The 18,669-nt window shown below is 41.6% G+C and overlaps 1 protein-coding gene across 4 annotated transcripts in view; it reads left to right on the top strand.

Annotated features, from left to right (window-relative positions):
* Positions 1-251: 251 nt before the first annotated feature.
* cdk10 (cyclin dependent kinase 10) overlaps positions 252-18,669 on the top strand; it is a 30,101-nt gene continuing 11,683 nt past the window's right edge. For 3 of the 4 annotated variants that reach the window (XM_085991742.1, XM_085991741.1, XM_085991740.1), the window contains exons 1-11: positions 252-466; positions 3,718-3,790; positions 7,967-8,038; positions 9,506-9,608; positions 10,745-10,826; positions 11,034-11,101; positions 13,962-14,014; positions 14,500-14,569; positions 16,288-16,347; positions 16,447-16,570; positions 17,396-17,535. In XM_085991742.1, coding sequence (XP_085847868.1) covers positions 380-466; positions 3,718-3,790; positions 7,967-8,038; positions 9,506-9,608; positions 10,745-10,826; positions 11,034-11,101; positions 13,962-14,014; positions 14,500-14,569; positions 16,288-16,347; positions 16,447-16,570; positions 17,396-17,535 — 932 coding nt within the window. In that variant the 5' untranslated portion in view covers positions 252-379. The other variant, XM_085991743.1, reaches the window with a different exon arrangement.

Below are 18,669 nucleotides of genomic sequence, written 5' to 3'. Positions count from 1 at the left end.
TTGTATTGCATTGTAGTTCCTTGCAAACATCTGTAAAACACAACTCTCAAGAAAGTCGAGAAAAATTTAACGAAATTCCAATGAGTTCCACAGCAAACAGCAAAAACATGGAATTAAAAAAAGTCTAAATTGCAAAACGACTGTTATTGTTAGCATTGACGGAATAACTACTAATAACGCCTCACCACGAACTCAAAATCGCGCGTTGCGCTGTTAATAGTTGCTGGAACATTATCGACGGTGCAGGGCCGCCGCGTTGCCAATGGTGACGCCATAAAGCACTTTAGCCGCCAGGCGGCGATGGTTGGCCATCACAGCGGTAAACCCCGAGAAAGCAAGCAATTGGCCAACCGTGGCGCCGGGACCGGTTGTCGAGACCATGGGCGATTGCAACGAGGAGCAGGATCTGATCCGGCTGAAATCTTTGAAATACGAGGGGGCCTTCAGTGTGCCGCCGGAGGACAAGGTGGGGTGGTCGGCCATAACCTGACTGGAACCGGGAGGAGTGGAATAATCCCTCGTCTGTAAAGCTCCATCGCTTCGACGGTCGCTGCCGTTTAACCGGGAGTCGGTGGAACCGCTGGCCGTGCAGCGGACGTTCTGGCAAAGACTTGCATTTCTATAGCGCCTTTCACCACCACCCGACCTCCCACAGCGCTTTACAGCCAATGAAGTACACTTTTTTTTGAAGTGTAGTCAGTATATTGTAATTGTAGGAAACGCAGCAGCCAATTTGCACACAGCAAGCTCCCACAAACAACAGCACCACCAACAACAACTTGTCTTTATATAGCACCATTAAGGTAGTAAAACATTCCAAGGCGCTTCACAGGAGTATTGTAAGACAAAAGAAAAATTGACACCCAGCCGCATAAGGAAAAATTAGGGCAGGTGACCAAAAGCCTGGTCAAAGAGGTAGGTTTTAAGGAGCGCCTTGAAGGAGGAGAGAGGCGGAGAGGTTTAGGGAGGGAATTCCAGGGCCTCAGCAACAGAAGGCGCGCTCACCAATGGTTGAGTGATTAATATTCAGGGATGCTCAAGAGGGTAATCTGTTTTCGTTGACTCAGATTGGGTGACCACGTGACCCCGAGCTTACGATCACCTGTCACTTTAATTTTCCGTTCCACGCCCACTCTGACCTCGGCCTCTTACACTGTTCCAGCAAAGCTCAAAGTAAGCTCGAGCAAAAGCACCCTATTTTTTGATTAGGCACTTTACAGTCTTCTGGACTCCATATCGAGTTCAACAATTTCAGACCATAACCTCTGCCCCCATTTTTTCACATGCCAGCTGTTGATGATTCTGCCATTCCCATTTACACCTTCTAAACTCATCTTTTGTTTCTTTACTTCTCCCATTACCATCTCCTTTTGCTTTGTACAGTCATACCTTTGCCATTTAATCTCTCCTGCCTTCCACCATATCACAGACCTTCCCTTTTTTTCTTTCCTCCCCTTTCCCTGCACTTCTAACTTTTTCCAGTCCTGACGAAAGGCCAGCGACCTGAAACGTTAACTCTGTTTCATGCTCCACAGATCCTGCCAGACCTGCTGAGTATTTCCAGCATTTTCTGTTTTTATTTCAGATTTCCAACATCTGCAGTATCTTGCTTTTGAATCTGTTTTTGTTATGTTGATTGAGGGATAAATATTGGCCAGGACACCGGGGATAACTCCCCTGCTCTTCTTCAAAATAGTGCCATGGGATCTTTTAAGTCCACCTGAGAGAGCAGACAGGGCCTCGGTTTAACGTCTCATCCGAAAGACGGCACCTCCGACAATCCAGCACTGCACTGGAGTGTCAGCCTAGATTTTTGTGCTCGAGTCTCTGGAGTGGGACTTGAACCCACAACCTCAGAGGTGAAAATGATACCCGCTGAGACACAGCTGACACTACTGCGCAGGACTAAATCCGGGACACCAAGAGTCAGACGCTGCTGCAAACACTCGGCATCCGTGGGAGGAGAGCAGAGGAGTTAACCTTCCGGTGCGGACTGACAGCATAAGCCATGGTTTTGCTTTACCTGAGGGGATATGGGAACCCCGCACTGGGCATCGAGGGGAAATGGAAGCACAACCAGGAATCTAGGTTTGAGCTCCGATGCCCATTGGGCACAGACTGGAGAGCAGGGACTGGTCCATGCCAATCATATGACTGCTAACAGTGGTCATGTGGTTGTTACAAACCACTAGAATAATGAATACATGATTCTCACAGAGCAATTCCACCTCATAATCTTTCAGTTAATCAGATGGCCAGTGGGGGAATCTTCATTGAATGTTTTAGGTAATAACATGCATTGAAAATTAATCAGCAGGTATTGTATGTAATTCACTGGGTGAAAGTTCACCCACTGTTATGCACCTCAGGAGAATAAATAATGGCCCTGAATTCACGCTTTTGTCATTCTAGATGGTAGCGGTTGCAGGTTTGGGGGAGGTATTTTGTTCTAGATTTATATTTGAAATGATTAGGAAGAGAAAAAATACATGGATATGAAATAGAGTATACTATTTATTCTCTAATGGATTAGTTAGTTAGAGATTGTATACACTCTGTTATTTCTAATACTCAGTTAAATATGCCAGAGGGGGGATTTGGTACGGTTTGTGCAACATCGAATTTGTGTAGTACTCCAGCCAAAATAAAAGTGAAAATGTAAAAATCCATAGTTTCAATTGCATTGATATTGTTGGTTACTATAAAAAAAAGTATAGAAAAAAGTATATGACATTATACAAGCAAATCTTTAATTTGTGAAAAGCAGTCTTTGCAGCTCCAAACAAGAAAACAGTTAAACATTTAACTATTGCACCTGAGAGAGAGTGGTAATTTGTTTCTATTTTCGCCTGGGGTAAGCTTGCCCCTCCTTATATGAAGTATATGTTGTGATGTTGGTCAAGGGGATTTGTGTGGGCCTTCAGGAAGGGGGTCCAAACTGCTTAGTACTTTCCCAGTTCCTGGCGGAGGCCATATATCATGCATTGACTTGCATTTGCCTCGCCGTTGTTTATTGTATATGTTTGTGGGGCGGGCGGGGGGGGGGGTACAGCTTTGCCATAGCAGTAGAAGTGTATCCTTTTGTTTCTAGCAATAACAGTTGTGCTAGTTTATGGATCCTGGAATAGGCCTAGCAGTCGGGTCTCTATTGGTCAGTCTTTGTGATATCCTGGATCGCTGCCCAGAATAATTGGATCTGGGGCAGGAACAAAAAATGTGTAGGAGCATGCAAGTCTGGTTGTATCCTTTCCAGCATTGAACTCACAGGGAGGAGTGGAATTCATGAACCTTAAAGATTATATTCAGTACCCAAGTTAGCATTCCTACATCTTTGCTGTAAGGAGCAGTTATGATCGTTTATTCACAAATTTACTCCATTATTCTTCTTGTTTAGTGGTCTAGGTTTCACTCTTAGACTTTTTGGGGAGTATTTCAATGTGGAAATGAGAGCTATGTGCATAGCAGTGATATGTTTATGTCTTTTGGGTTGAGGACATCTGAGGAGGCCAGTTCTCACTGGGGATTGTGGAGTATCATTGGCTTCTGGGGGAACTGGGCGATTTGAGGTACCTGAACAACTGCTTCATGCGGTTAAATTTGTCTGTTAGCTGCTGGAAGGATCTTTAAGATAGAAGAAGTTACTTCTAGCCATAATGCAAATTCCCTGGACTGAAATTCATTTGTGTGAAATGGATTGTGTATGTTTTTATTTTGCAGCTGGGAAGAGGCAGAAGTGTGAAAGAATTTGTAAAGTTAAATCGCATCGGTGAAGGAACATATGGTATTGTGTGTAAGTCCAGTTTAATAAACTTTTATATTTGTGTTAGAGGATGGTTTTTATTTATGATTTTAGATGTTCTATCTATTCCTCAAAATCAGTAAGGTTCTTGAAATGTTGAGGTCAAGTGTTCATAGATATATTAAACATACAGTACATACAATCGTATATAAACATACACTTAAAAGATAGTACTTACAACCACACCTCATGGCTGGGGACTCATGCGTTACAGTTCTGAGCTCAGTATTTCACGCCAATCAAACCGTTACAAATCGAAATACTCATTACAGTCGGACACTTTTTATACATTTCTCTCTCCCCAATTATGTGATAATTCACACGTTTCTGCATTACATGATTATCCCAAAGGTTAAATTTAAGAGGAGCATCTAATTAAACTTGTACTTTTACAATAACTTCGGTAAATAAATTGGCTGCTTTACAAATGAGCTCATTTTCTATTGGGATAACAAGATCAGTATAACTCACTGTTATCTTATCAATAATTTAACTCCTGTACATATAATTGATATTCTCTATGTACACACACACACACTCACATATATATTACATAGATAGATACACATAAAATATATATATATCATATATATATATATATCTCTCATATATATATCTCATGCATATATATATATTAATTCCCCATCGCTACGCTACTCATTCAGGCAACCTATCTGGGTTCCCAACCAGAACATACATACTAAGGAATTCCAGAACTATATGCCTTTTCTTAATTAAACTATAAGGAGACAAACTAACAAAAATGCCCCCTTTTTAGAGGGGCTCAACTAATAAAGAACTTAAGCAAAAACAAAGGAAACTTCTGATTTAAATAATATTATTTAAAAAATTTTGAGGCTGTAACTGGTAAAATAGATAAGGGAGAACCAGTGGATGTGGTGTATTTGGACTTTCAGAAGGCTTTCAATAAGATCCCGCATAAGAGATTAGCGTGTAAAGTTAAGGCACGTGGGATTGGGGGCAAGGTATTGACTTGGATAGAGAACTGGTTGGCAGACAAAGCAAAGAGTTGGAATAAACGGGTCTTTTTCCGAGTGGCAGGCAGTGACTAGTGAGGTACCGCAGGGATCGGTCCTTGGACCCCAGCTATTCACAATATATATTAATGATCTAGACAAGGGAACTAGATGTAATATCTCCAAATTTGCAGATGACACAAAGCTGGGTGGGCGTGTGTGCTGTGAGGAGGATGCCGAGAAACTCCAGGATGATTTGGACAGGTTGGGTGATTGGGCAAAAGCATGGCAGATGCAATATAATGTGGATAAATGTGAGGTTATCCACTTTGGTGTCAAAAACAGGAAGGCAGATTATTATCTGAATGGCAATAGATTGGGAGAAGGGGAAGTGCAACGAGACCTGGGTGTCCTTGTGCACCAGTCGCTGAAGGTAAGCATGCAGGTGCAGCAGGCGGTTAAGAAGGCAAATGGTATGTTGGCCTTCGTAGCAAGAGGGTTTGAGTACAGGAACAAGGATGTCTTGCTGCAGTTATACAGGGCCTTGGTGAGACCACATCTTGAGTATTGTGTGCAGTTTTGGTCGCCTTATCTGAGGAAGGATGTTCTTGCCATGGAAGGGGTTCAGCGAAGATTCACTAGGCTGATACCTGGGATGGCAGGAATGACGTATGAGGAGAGATTGGGTCGATTGGGCTTGTACTCGCTGGAGTTTAGAAGAATGAGAGGGGATCTCATTGAAACTTATAAAATTCTAACAGGACTAGACAGACTAGATGCAGGAAGGATGTTCCCGATGGTCGGGGAGTCCAGAACCAGGGGTCACAGTCTAAGGATAAGGGATAGGCCATTTAGGACAGAAATGAGGAGGAATTTCTTCACCCAGAGAGTGGTGAACCTGTGGAATTCTCTACCACAGAAGGCAGTAGAGGCCAATACATTAAATATATTCAAGAAGGAGTTGGATATATTTCTTAAGGCTAAAGGGATCAAGGGGTATGGGGAGAAGGCAGGGACCGGTACTGAATTTGGATGATCAGCCATGATCGCATTGAATGGCGGAGCAGGCTCGAGGGGCCGAATGGCCTACTCCTGCTCCTATCTTCTATGTTTCTATCTGCACTATCCACCACACCCTCCAGTCCCTGTGGTGCCCACCGATTGCGGAAGGCCTCCAGTGTACCAGCGGATACCGCATACTCCTTCTCCAGGGCCACCTGGACAAGGCCGCGGAAGAGACGCAGGCAGCCAGAGCAACCACCCCCACAGGCCGCATCCAGAACTATATGTGTCTCCGCCTTGCCATGAGATACAAATATTAGCCAGACTACCGTAAACTCCCTCCAGTTTGCAGAATCTAGCTTAACTGTGTACCGATTTTAGTAATAAAGAATTCAAATCAGTAGTTTAATACAGACATTTTTTATCAGAGGGCAAAAGCTATCCAGTTGAACAGAAATTCGGACTAAATTGGTGTCATTCAGATATCTAGATTTTTCGATCGGTATTTTAATTTCAGCTAAAATAAATGTGGTACTGTAATTGTTAAATAATGCTGACTGACAAATGTAGGCTAGAAAGCCCATAAGGATGGTTGTTGTGTGAATCAGTTTGTTCATACTGGTGCAATTTGGCAATGGTCTTCTAAGGTTGAGGTTAAGCATATTATTGGAGCTTTACTACATATCTGACTCGTATTATACCTGGCCTGGGAGTATTCAATGTTGATACGAGGTATGAACAATAGAATTCAAAGCCCTTCACTAAGGCTTCTGCCCTGCCCACAGCACCAGACCTGCTCTTGTAAAAGTTACCAACATCATACATGACTGTGACCACAGCGCACTGTCTGTCCTTGACCTGTCTGCTGCCTTCATCATTGTCGACCACTCCATCCTCCTCAAATGTCTCTTCTCCACAGTCCACCTCCATGGCACTGCTTTCCTACATGTTCCACTGTGGACATTACATTGCTTCAAATGGTTTCTCCTCCTGCATCTGCATGGGTTTCATCCTTGGCCTCCACCTCTTCATCATTTACATGCTAATGTTGCATTATGCAGAACTATGGGCCAGATTTCACATGTATGCTGATGTCACCTCCTCAATCAATCCCATGGCTGTTGCCACTGTCTCCAACATTAGACCTGGATGAGCCAAAACTTCTTCCAGCTTAATGTTGGCAAAAACAAAGCTATCTTCTTTGTCTTCTGTAAACACTTGCACACCTCTGATTTCAACTTCATCTCTCTTCTCAGCTGTTACCTCAAGCTTAGCCCAGAAGTGCATAACCTTGAGGTATCATTCAACCCTGAGCTCAGCTTCCTCCATCAAATCTTGCCCACCTCCACCCTACCTCTTATTCGCCTTGCGACTGCGCTTCTCCAATGCTCTTCTAGTTGGCCGCCTCGCTTCTACCATTCATAAACTACTAGTCATCCAGAATGCTACAGCCCATATCCTCACCCACACAAAAACTTGCATCCACATCACCCTTGTACTTGCCAAACTCCACCGGCCTCTCCTACCTTAGAGAATCAATTACAGGATTCCTATCTTCAATTTCAAACGCCTCCGTGACCTCACTACACTACTTTCATAATCTCCTCCAGCCCTATTCACTGTGTGCGCCTTCTGTCCCCCGACACAAGCCGACTTCTCCTTCCCCACTCCCTCCACTTGACAATTGGTGGTTGCTTCTTACGCTACCTTTCCTCTGCCCTCTGGAACCCCCTCCCTCAGCATCTCCACCTCACCAGCTCCTAACTTGCCTTCAAGAATCTCTTTAAGACTCTCTTTCTTCACTATGCTTTTGCCCCTTCCTGATCCTCTTCCATTCTCTCCTCCTCACCCCCCGCACAGGGTGTCCACTGCCATGTAAAGCATTTTGAGATGTCTCTTTATATGTAACTAGCTGGGGAGCCCCGCGTTGCGAGGGCAATTTTGGGGCGCTTGGTCTCCCTGCCCCTGTGTGTCCCCCCCTCTCCCTGTCACTGGGGGGGGGGGGGGGAACAGAGAGAGACTGGGGGGGGGAACAGAGAGAGACTGGGGGGGGGAACAGAGAGAGACTGGGGGGGGGAACAGAGAGAGACTGGGGGGGGATCAAGTATGATGATTTAACCTTATTAGTGTTGATCATGGATAAGCTGCAAGGTAGTAGTTTCTACATTAACTGTTTATGTTGCTTTAGACCGAGCCCATGATACAAAAAGTGATGAAATTGTTGCCCTTAAGAAGGTTCGAATGGATAAAGAGAGGGATGGTAAGTCAGGAATATCAAAGTTAAAACCAATGGCTTGTTCAACTTGCTCTAGTTAACTGAATTCATTTAAAAAAAATCTTTTAACAATAATGTCTGAAATCGATTGCACACCGAGTGTATATTTTGAACCACTTTGGTCTTATGTGATGAGCTTATTTTACCAGTTACTCCAGTTATCTACAAAAGAAAAATAAGAAAGACTTGCATTTATATAGTGCCTTTCATGACCTCAGGACGTCCCAAAGTTCTTTACACATACTTTTTGATGTGTAGGAAACACGGCCACCAATTTGCGCACAGCAAGCTCCCACAAACTGCAATGTAATAATGATAATCTTTGAGGGATAAATATTGGCTAGGACACCGAGGATAATTCCTCTGCTCCTCTTCGATCCATGGGATCTTTTACATCCACCTGAGAGAGCAGACGGGGCCTCGGAGTGTCAGCCTAGAGTTTTGTGCTCAAGTCTCTGGAGTGGGGCTTGAACTCACAACCTTCTGACCCACTGAGCCACGGCTAACACAATGCTCCTATTGGTGCCACAAGGCAGCTGGTTCTTTTCAATGAGAAAATGTTTTGGGGGGGGAAAAGTGTAAACAGTGTCACTTTTGTCATTTTAAAATTGATATTGTTTTTATTTTTTAAGTTGTGAAAACAACGAAAGAAACTGCTGCTAGAGTCTAATAACCTCTAGTTGCACTTGAGTGTGTACCAAAGTACAATTGAGATCACATTCTATTATTACGCAAATATCAAACACACAAAGGGTTATAGTAGTGAACTGATGTTTATGGAAATGATCGATCGTGTGTTGTAGCGCCTGGGTCATTTCTGTAGTCCGTGTCCTTTAAATGATAACTTGCAGCCTAAAATGGCAGTCACTATTATTATTCTATTACTAATGATATAGTCGTCGAACACTATTGCTTGTTGGCATCACTCTGCAAACTGGAATGCTAATGTGGGTTAAAACGTAATAATGAAAACAGTGTACTAACATAGGAGTTTCCAAGCTTTTTCTCTCTCTGGGCCTTATAGGTGTGTGTCATGAAGCCTTGGAGGCCACATATAATTTTGAATCAGTTTTCCACAATCTCAAGTTGCTGATATTAACAGATCTTGGTGTTCTAATTTTGGATTTATCCACCAATTAGGCAACAGCACTAAAATTAGCTCTATCCAAGCCTCCAGGCCCACTCATATAGGAAGAAACAGAAAATAAGTATAAGCACAAATAGAACTGGGTACAATGAAATTTTTTTTTTTTAAATGACTTGCATTTAAATAGCGCCTTTCACGACCTCCAGATGTCCCAAAGCGCTTTACAGCCAATTAAGTATTTTTTGTGTTGTCACTGTTATAATGTAATACTCTTGTAATGTAAGCATAAGCACAAGTAGAACTGGGTACAATAAAATCAAATCCACTGCAAGTAAAGCTTCTATGTTTCATTTGTTCATTTGCAGGAATCCCCATCAGCAGTTTGAGAGAGATTAATCTGCTCCTTAAACTGCGCCACCCGAATATTGTGGAGCTAAAAGAAGTAGTGGTAGGAAATCACTTGGACAGGTCAGTGATTTGAATCATAACACAGACATGTCTTCTTTTCATCTGCAATCAGTAAGATTTAAACTAGCCAGAAGTTTGTACAATTACCTTTAAAAGTTGTCAGGTTAACATGTTGATATGTGACCTCCTTTTTAAAGAAAAAAGAAAAATATTGTGCCCCCTTTGAGGTTCTCCTACTTCATGTACCATCCCCTGACAAAGAGGACAAATGTTTTGATGAGGAATTTGTAGCATTAAAATACAAAACTAAATACCAGTAGATTTGGAGAATCTTTCTCACTTTCCTCCCTCACAGATGTACAGAATCAGACCCACAATGTGAGACTTGAGCCAGCTTTCACTTGCTAGCAGTAGAAGTTACATATACATTGAGTAATTAAAAAAAGATTAAATAATAACGTTCTGGGACATGAGTGAATGCCACATTGTAACTGTGTCTCTTTTGTTGCTGCTCTGTTCTTCCTCTGGCTACAATGATCTGGACTTTCCTTCACTATCCTAACCCACACCAAGAAGGGAAGAGGAAAAGGGGGAAAGAGAAAAGGCAGGGGAGGGAGGAAGAGGCAAAATAAACTTTGTCTCAGTGGGGTGGGTAGCGTCCTGGTTCAAATATTGCCTTGGAGCAGGCGGGGGCGAGAGGTGGGGGGAGGGAAGCGGAGGTTTCCAGGCGCTGATTTCTGCTTCAGCAGAGGAGGGAGGTTCGGCTGGCGATTTGCCCCTCCAGTGGGAGAGTTACATATGGCGTCTGTTAATGAAGAATATTACCTGTGCTGGTAACATTCTTCTGTTTATTAAACACCAAAACATTTCTGTTCCGAGTGCAAAGGAATGATTTTCTCTATTGTCTAGATACAAAATCAACTGGGGAGCGTCAGTATTGCCACTGTCATTAAGATGTATTCTAGCTTTCTTTGAATATTTTTCTTTCAAATTCCCAAGGAAAGCTTTCAATATCTTTGCATCTTCTGACCCTAGAGAGCTGACTAAATAGCTTGACAATGTTAACACATCTTAGGGATAATGTATTGTTACACTATTGGCCTGTATTATCAAGTGATGCATCTACTAAGATAGTATATGAAGATAATTAAGAGACAGATGAAGTTGTCACTTCTATCTCAATTATTTTCCCACAGTATTTTCCTGGTAATGGGATATTGTGAACAGGACCTTGCCAGTCTTTTGGAAAATATGCAGTCACCGTTCTCAGAGGCTCAGGTAAACATAAAACTGTCCTCTTATAGTAGTTTGTTAAAAGAAATTCAAAGTCCAACTTGGTAATTTTATTCCCAAAAAGAAGCACCGCATTCTCACTTTTAGTTCTTTTATATTCTGATAGTTTTATACAGCACTTTTCAGTCACTATTCCTTTGGCTTTCTAAAATTTTATACATTGACTATTGGACTGGTTCCATTTTTCTTAAGGTGAAATGTATAATCCTGCAGTTATTGAAGGGACTGCGATATCTACATGAAAACTTCATTATTCACAGGTAAGTGAATTGAAAAAGTAAGTGCTATAGTTACCTTTAACACAGAGAATGATGTAAGGTGACAAGGGCTCAAGGGATATGGGGAGAAAGCAGGGACAGGGTACTGAATTTGGATGATCAGCCATGGTCGCATTGAATGGCGGAGCAGGCTCAAGGGGCCGAATGGCCTACTCCTGCTCCTATCTTCTATGTTTCTATGTGACTGGAAACAGTAATTTCAAACATTTGGTCAGTCTACCATATATAAAAAACATTTTGACACCAAGGAGTAGAAAAAGAAAGAGCTACAATAGTCCATAAAAATCGGATGCAGCAAGAAAATAAAGAAAGAAACATTGATAGATTGAAGCTGGAGAACTACACTCACCAACTTTCACAAATGGACTGGTTTGTTTTATCTTTCAGCTTCCTAAAGATGAAATATAATCAAACCTTGGAATGTGGAGTTTTCCAACACTGAATTGCTCTTGCTCTTTGCACGTGAAATTCAAACCTAAATGTTCATTGACCACTTTCTACCTGATGACCTAGACTTTAAGAACATAGAATAAGTTTAACACAACAATTAAAGGTTCTTGCCTTGTATTTGATCTCCAGATGTGTTCAACACTGGCCTTACCTTAACAAGTTACCTTAACAAGTGCGAAGTTAAAGGGCTGGATTTTGTCAATGGGGAGCTTTTGGAGGCGGGACTCCCACTTTTTGGGTTGTCGTCCCGCCTCCATCGACTTGTGGCCAACCCACGCTATTTTCCCTTGATTGACCTTGTTAAGCCCGCCAATTAAGGGACACTTGGTTACTGGTGATGTCAGTGATTGACATTTCATCTGTCAAGAGCTTTTGACAGATGAAAAATCAGCGTTTGCCAGCTCTGTGAATCTGTCAAACACTGACAATCTGTCTTCTAACTTGAGTCCTTCTACTCAGACTCAGTTAGAGAGCTCTCCAGACCAGAAAGCAGAGGCTGCAGCTTTTGACAGTTCAGCGGCCATTCTGCTTTCTGTGCCGGTGAGCTGAGGGACTCCCGAGAACTGTAGGAAGGAAGCCTGCAGGAGAAAGTAAAGGTAAGTAAAACTTATTAAAACACTTTACACTTACCTCACACACTTACCCCTGCACACATGCACCCATCACTCACCTGCACAATGGACATCTCGACCCCTCCAACCCCTTCAGACCGACGGCCCGCCTCACTAACTTGGCGTGGTTCCGAGCCATCAGGAAGCCCACACTTCAGGGCTAAAAATAGGGATTAGGCAAAAAACTGCCTGTTAACTACCTGTTAACAGGCAGTTAATTGGCACTAATCCCCTTCCCGCCTCGGGGAGGCGGCTCCCAGCACAGATCGGATACCCGCTTCCTGGGACATTGGCTTGGAGGCGGGATGGGTTTGTGCCCCCCCCCCCGATTCTGCAATTTTCCCACCACTCCCGCCTCCAAACCCACCTCCTCGGGGCTTAGAAATTCGAGCCCAAAGTGTCAACCACTTAATGGGACTGGAGTCATGTGTCAGTCAGACCAGAGATGGCAGGATTATTCTCTGAAGCACACGTAAAGATCCAATTGGATCTTTACAACAATCCTTCAGCTTCCACGTTTATGTTTCTGGTGCTGGCCCACAAATTACTCGATTTACTGAATTCAGTTTTTACAGTTTTCTATGGTGGGATTTGAGCAAAGTTTAATTTATTAGCAAATTTGATTATTTCAAGAAACATAAAATCAAATGAAGATGTTCGCATACAGATGTAGTTTTGATCAATTTTATTAGGACATGACTAAAACAACCATAAATGTAAGCTCTCTTCATCCATTTAGAACATAGAAACTAAAATGTAAGATAATAGCCCAGAAATTCGGGTCTCCACGGGTGAGTACGCACGGGGTACTCACGCATGGGCCCGATGGAAGTGCTGGTTTCCTGCATGCACTGCGCAGTTCCGTTCCTCTGAACAAAGGGGTTCAGAGGTCGAATGCGTGCGCGGGGGAGTCTGCGCGTGCGCTTTGAACTTACGTTTTTTTTACAGGTTTCTCCAGGAGGGTAAGTCTTTAGGATTTAGAAATTTAAAAAGCAGGCATAAGGCCTGCTTTTTACAAGGTAAGTGGTCAATTAATTAAAATTAAAACATTTTTTCCACAGGTGTATTATTTTTAAATACTTTAAAGCAAGGTAAGTTTATTTTTAGCCCCATTATAATGTAAAATAATTTTTTCAAAATTTTAAATTATTGTTTAAAATAGTTATTTAATGTAATTTATAGTCTATTTAAAAAGTGTGATTTAAAAAAAAAAAAATGTATTTGAAGGTTTACTGCTATTTTGGGGCCGTAGTATTTATAAGTCCGATTGGCTGCCCATGGCCCACGTGATCCCAGGGGACGCATCAAACTAACTGCGCCCCTGGGACACGCAAGCACTGCGCGCCGACAGCTGGGCCAGGCCCCAGATCGGAATTCCACGGGGCCCTACAGCTCAACTGCTGGCGCGCAAGGTAAGTGCAGGTCGGGGGCTTGCACCCGCGGGAAGCCCCCAACCCGAATTTCTGGGCCATTATGTTTGAGCACATTTCTGCAGGAAATTTGGATGCAAGTTCCTGTCGACAAGATTGGCACAGAACTGAACACAGATATTGGCGAATTTGATGCAGGAAATTCTGGGTTATTTTGACGTTCTGTGATTTTTCAAAAAGTAGATCCTGTAGCAGCTGTTTCCTACTCTCGGTATATCAATCATCAAACGCAACAAGCATGTCATGGGTGATTTAAGATAGTTACATTATGACCATGGAACTAGCTGGCCAACAAATTAGCTTTTAAACACATGGCTTCAGATTGGTAATAAATGCTTTTCTTTTCTGCAGAGACCTTAAGGTGTCCAACTTGCTGATGACCGATAAAGGGTGTGTGAAGATAGGTGAGCTTTGTAACCTCCTATTTTTTTTATTCTCATTGGTGTCATTAGCTTTTGGCCTTGTAAAATTGCTCGAGTCAGCTGTAGTTACACACTAGTATCTTTCATCAATTCTATACTTTAAAAAAAATTTAAGGTAGGCCTTTTAGAGACTAATAATGGACTGTGCTTTGGATTGTAAATTCAGCAGCAGCTTTTAATGTAATTTTTAATTTGTAAATTCTTTTTTCACTATTTTCCTCCCTGCTTTATAAGTATTCCGCACCCACACACTATCTGTTCATTTATCTCACTGCTGTTTATGGGACCTTGCTGTACACGTATTGGCTGCCACAATAGTGACTACACGTCAAAAGTAATTGCTTTAGGGTGTCCTGAGGTTGTGGAAGGCGCTCTATAAATACAAGTTCTTTCTTTCTTGCCTTATACTGATTGTACATTACATAGCTTTCCTATTTTAAACCTTTTAAATGTATTCTTCATTGCAGCGGATTTTGGGCTGGCACGTGCATATGGAGTGCCTCTGAAGCCCATGACTCCAAAAGTGGTAACACTATGGTAAGTCCTGACTCCATTAATTGTGCTGCATAAATTGTCCAAAAAATTTGCAGATCGTGTTTGGAATTGACTCCAGGACTCAATGCAAAAACTCAATATGACTGTTGCATTGCAAATTTGTTTAAACATTGGAGGGAACTTTTATGAAACACACTATATTGATTCCCCCTCAGATTCTCAGGTGAAAAAGGACTTTTAAAAGCATTTTGTGCTCATTTTATTGCCCTCTGAGACACGTTCAAGTTAAACCAGTTTACAATAATCTCATTCAGTCAGTTGTTTTTTTGTGATGGATTTATTGCAGCTTTGTGGTACTTTTGTTCACATTGACTGTCTAAAGGAAGCAACAAAGCCACAGACCTGACCTAATTTTTAATGCTATGTGGTCACTTTCCAGTTACTAATGGGCCGCAATACATCCTTGCAATGTGCAGTCATATCTTGACCGATGTGTGACACTCCAACCTCTGGGGCGAGAGATGCATGTATTTTCAACACTCCAATCCCAGCCTCTTTTCAGACCCCGCATGATGCTGCCATCAGTGTTAAAGCTCTTTCTGGATCTCTCTAAAGATTTTGAAGCTTTCTTGGCCTGTCGTTGTTGTGCAGTGATATCCATAACTTGCAAACTTATTTATTTGTAAAGCCAATGTGCTTGTACATAATGATGTGGCTGCAATGTCCCTATTCATATCAATGACATCAGTACTCATTAATAAGTCATGGGGATGAAACTGACAATCTCTCAAGTCTTTTGAAAACTACAGACTTGTAAAAATCTGCCACTTTGATAATTGCAACTCCTGCTATGTTCCAATAGCCTTCATTTTTGAAAACCCAAGGCCCGATAAGTTACTTTATTTAAAACAATGATACTGGGTATTTTGACTTGTGCAACATTTAAAAACGGAGGTTGCTTTTATGGCCCATAATTTGTGGTCAGCGGCGAAGCAAAGGCATTCGCCACTGGCCCTGAAGAAAGCTTCCCCCAAAGATCTCGCGATCTCTGTGGCAAGAAGTTTGGCTTTTTTGACGTTCAGTTGACATCAGTGCAGTGTAGTGGGAATCCCGAGCATTGTGCTGCAGTGGTGTCAACAAGCTGTCTAAGCAGCCAATCGCAATGCAGAATTCTCACAGACAGGAAACCAGAAAGCGAAGAAGCTCCTTTTATTCTGACATTTTAAAAATGTTACAGAGAGCAAAACAAAGATTGGGGCTCTCGCATGGGGAAAAGGTAAACCTGAAATAAATATGAACAAACTTTAAAAAAATAATTTTTTTCAAGTTTCTTAAAAATTGTAATCTTTGTAAAAAATTTGACACTCCACAAAATTAAAATTAGTTTTTCAGGGCCATTACATTTTTTTAGTAGTCAATATCCTGTTAAAACTCCAGTTACACCTAATCCAAAAAGGTCTAACTTTTAATGGGGTATTTAACAGCGATATTACCGTGGAAAAGCTGAAGTTTTCGTCAGTTTTGCTGATTTCCCTGATTACACTGATTGCCGGCTATGGGGGGGCATAGTGCAGCCAGTGTCGGAGTAGTGAATGACTGACCACCACTTCAGATTTCCGCGTTAGGAAGCCCATGCGCTACATCCTGAAGTTGCGGTCAGTTTCAAAGGGTTAATAACAGTTATTACCCACCACAAATTCCGGGCCTTTGTGTTTGGGGGCTTTGAATTCCTGATTGGATCTTGCATTCTTACATGTTAGGTACCGAGCACCAGAATTACTATTGGGAACAAAGACCCAGACTACAGCTATTGATATGTGGTAGGCATCTTATTTACATGGCCTTTCTCAGCACTTTTCTTTCTGTTGCTAAACCTTGTTGCAGATTTTCTCACAATCTGTTCTTTTTGCTATTCACAGGGCAGTGGGTTGTATCCTTGCAGAGCTGCTGGCCCACAAACCTTTGCTTCCAGGAAGCTCTGAGATCCATCAGATTGACCTGATTGTTCAGTTATTAGGAACTCCTAATGAGAATATATGGCCAGTAAGTCATGGTGTGAACTTAGCAGAGGTCTGCTACCTAATTCAAGTACCGAATATATCATTTATTAAGGTGTAATAAATACTGTAAGGCATGACTCTTTGAGTGTGGAAACTCAGAAACTTGAAGTGTAAATTCATCTTGTTAGCTTTTAAGTAATCCTTCTCCAGTCTAAAATCAATGCTTTGTTGACCAGATGGGTTCAGATACAGGCATCAATTCAAAATCCTTCTCTTGTACCAGTGACCATCACTTCTAACTAGTTACTCCTGATTAAACAAACTGGAAGATGTATCTTTGTGGTCTATTATAGATAGACATAAAAACATGTTTGTGGAGGTGTCAAATTATTCTGCAGATAGAGAATTCTATCTGGATCTCGGTCTGATAGCACATTTGGTGGTGTTCCATTTATAATGGGGACAAGTACCTTTAATGATTTTTAGTGATCGTCGAGGAGTAATGTGGCAGTTGCATGCAATTATTATGCTTTAAGTTTCTACAGTTTTATAGCATTATAAGAGCTGAAAATAGCAAGTTTGAATGTAGCTGATGGGTTTCTTTAACAGCTTTTTAAATTAGCTTTCCACATGTTGAAGTCTATCAAGCTTTTCATTGATGCCTTTTTGTTCGATGGGTTTTTTTTGCTTAATTTTGTGAGTTTTGAATGAAGAAAAGTGGCAACTATTTGGTGACATGTTATGTCTTGAAACAGCTGGAAATAGTAATCGCCTGAATAAGTGGTCTCACTCATATTATCACACTGTTTCTGATACTACTCCCATTTTTATCGAGTAGCTATTTACCTGTATTTATGATGTGATCTAGGGTTTTTCCAAGCTGCCATTAGTGGGTCAGTACACTCTGAGAAAACAGCCTTACAATAACCTGAAGCACAAGTTTCCATGGCTGTCAGAGGCAGGCCTCCGACTCCTCAACTTCCTCTTCATGTATGACCCCAAAAAGAGGTATTTTAACATCTGTTGTTTTATATATGGTGAGCGATTTTCGTTCTGATGGAAATAGTTTCTATGGGGAAGTTAGTGCTTCCATGTATCACGTCATTATCTTTGTTGCGAGTACAGCAAAATAAGGTTACACTATAAAAGCCAGCATAGATCTGGTAGTAATACTGGATGGTGTCCCTTAGTCTAAAAGGATTCTTACCCCTTACACTGCTGGACACACCAGGGAAATTCCAGGCTCGCTAGCTTGGCCTTTTTAAATTTTCAGCTTACATGATGTTGAAACAAGCATTTATATTACAGTAATAAACCTACTCAAATATTGGGAGCTTTACTGTAGCATTACTTTGGTAGTATATGGTCAGTTTTAGAGAAATAATGTGGCTCCTGACCTTTGATTATTTTTATTACTGTAATAACTCTTCATTACAAAAATAAACTTTTTTTAAAGTTGAAATTAAAAAAAACTTACTCCCCCTCACTCTGTCGTCTTCTTACCCCATTATTTGTTTCAATTTTTGTTTTAGCTTCACTTTTTTTCTATTTAATATAATCTAATCTATTTTACAGCTTTTTGTTGAAAAGTAAGCTTTTCTTCTGTCTCCTGGATACCACCAGTGGAGATGGGAGCCAATTCCAAAAAGCTGGCCTTTGGCAGAAAACTGACTTGAGAGGCAGTTTTTTCGGCCAGTTTAGGCCCAAAACTGAAGATTGGGATAGTTGTCTCATTGGAGCATAAAGTCCAGAGTGATAAAATGCAACCTGGCCCATCGAGCCTGCTCCATCCATCCTGAGTCTATCTGTGTGTATTCTATTGTGGATGTTCCACCACCTCTTGGTTTCTGAAGAATACTAATTGTTAGTTTTGATTTCTAGTCTGTGTTGAATTGGCAGATGAAGGTCAGTGCACCTCATACAATTTTCTGTCCTCCACGCCCGAATTCCTTAAATGCGTTCCTGTCACATGAAGCTCTGCTCAGGGAGAGTTCATTTGTAAAACTTTACCCCACTGTACTTTCACAACCTTAAATGCTGAGAAAGTCTTTAATTGTATTTCTGTTTGCTGGATTGCGTTTTGCATCAAAAAGATTTAATCCGTTGATGGTTCCCTAACTTTGCAACATGAATGATTGTGAA

Source organism: Somniosus microcephalus, chromosome 6, assembly GCF_052327205.1.
Source record: "Somniosus microcephalus isolate GS21.2 chromosome 6, FLI_Smic_1.0, whole genome shotgun sequence".
Taxonomy (NCBI): Eukaryota; Metazoa; Chordata; class Chondrichthyes; order Squaliformes; family Somniosidae; genus Somniosus; species Somniosus microcephalus.
This window is presented reverse-complemented; position numbering and strand designations above follow the sequence as displayed.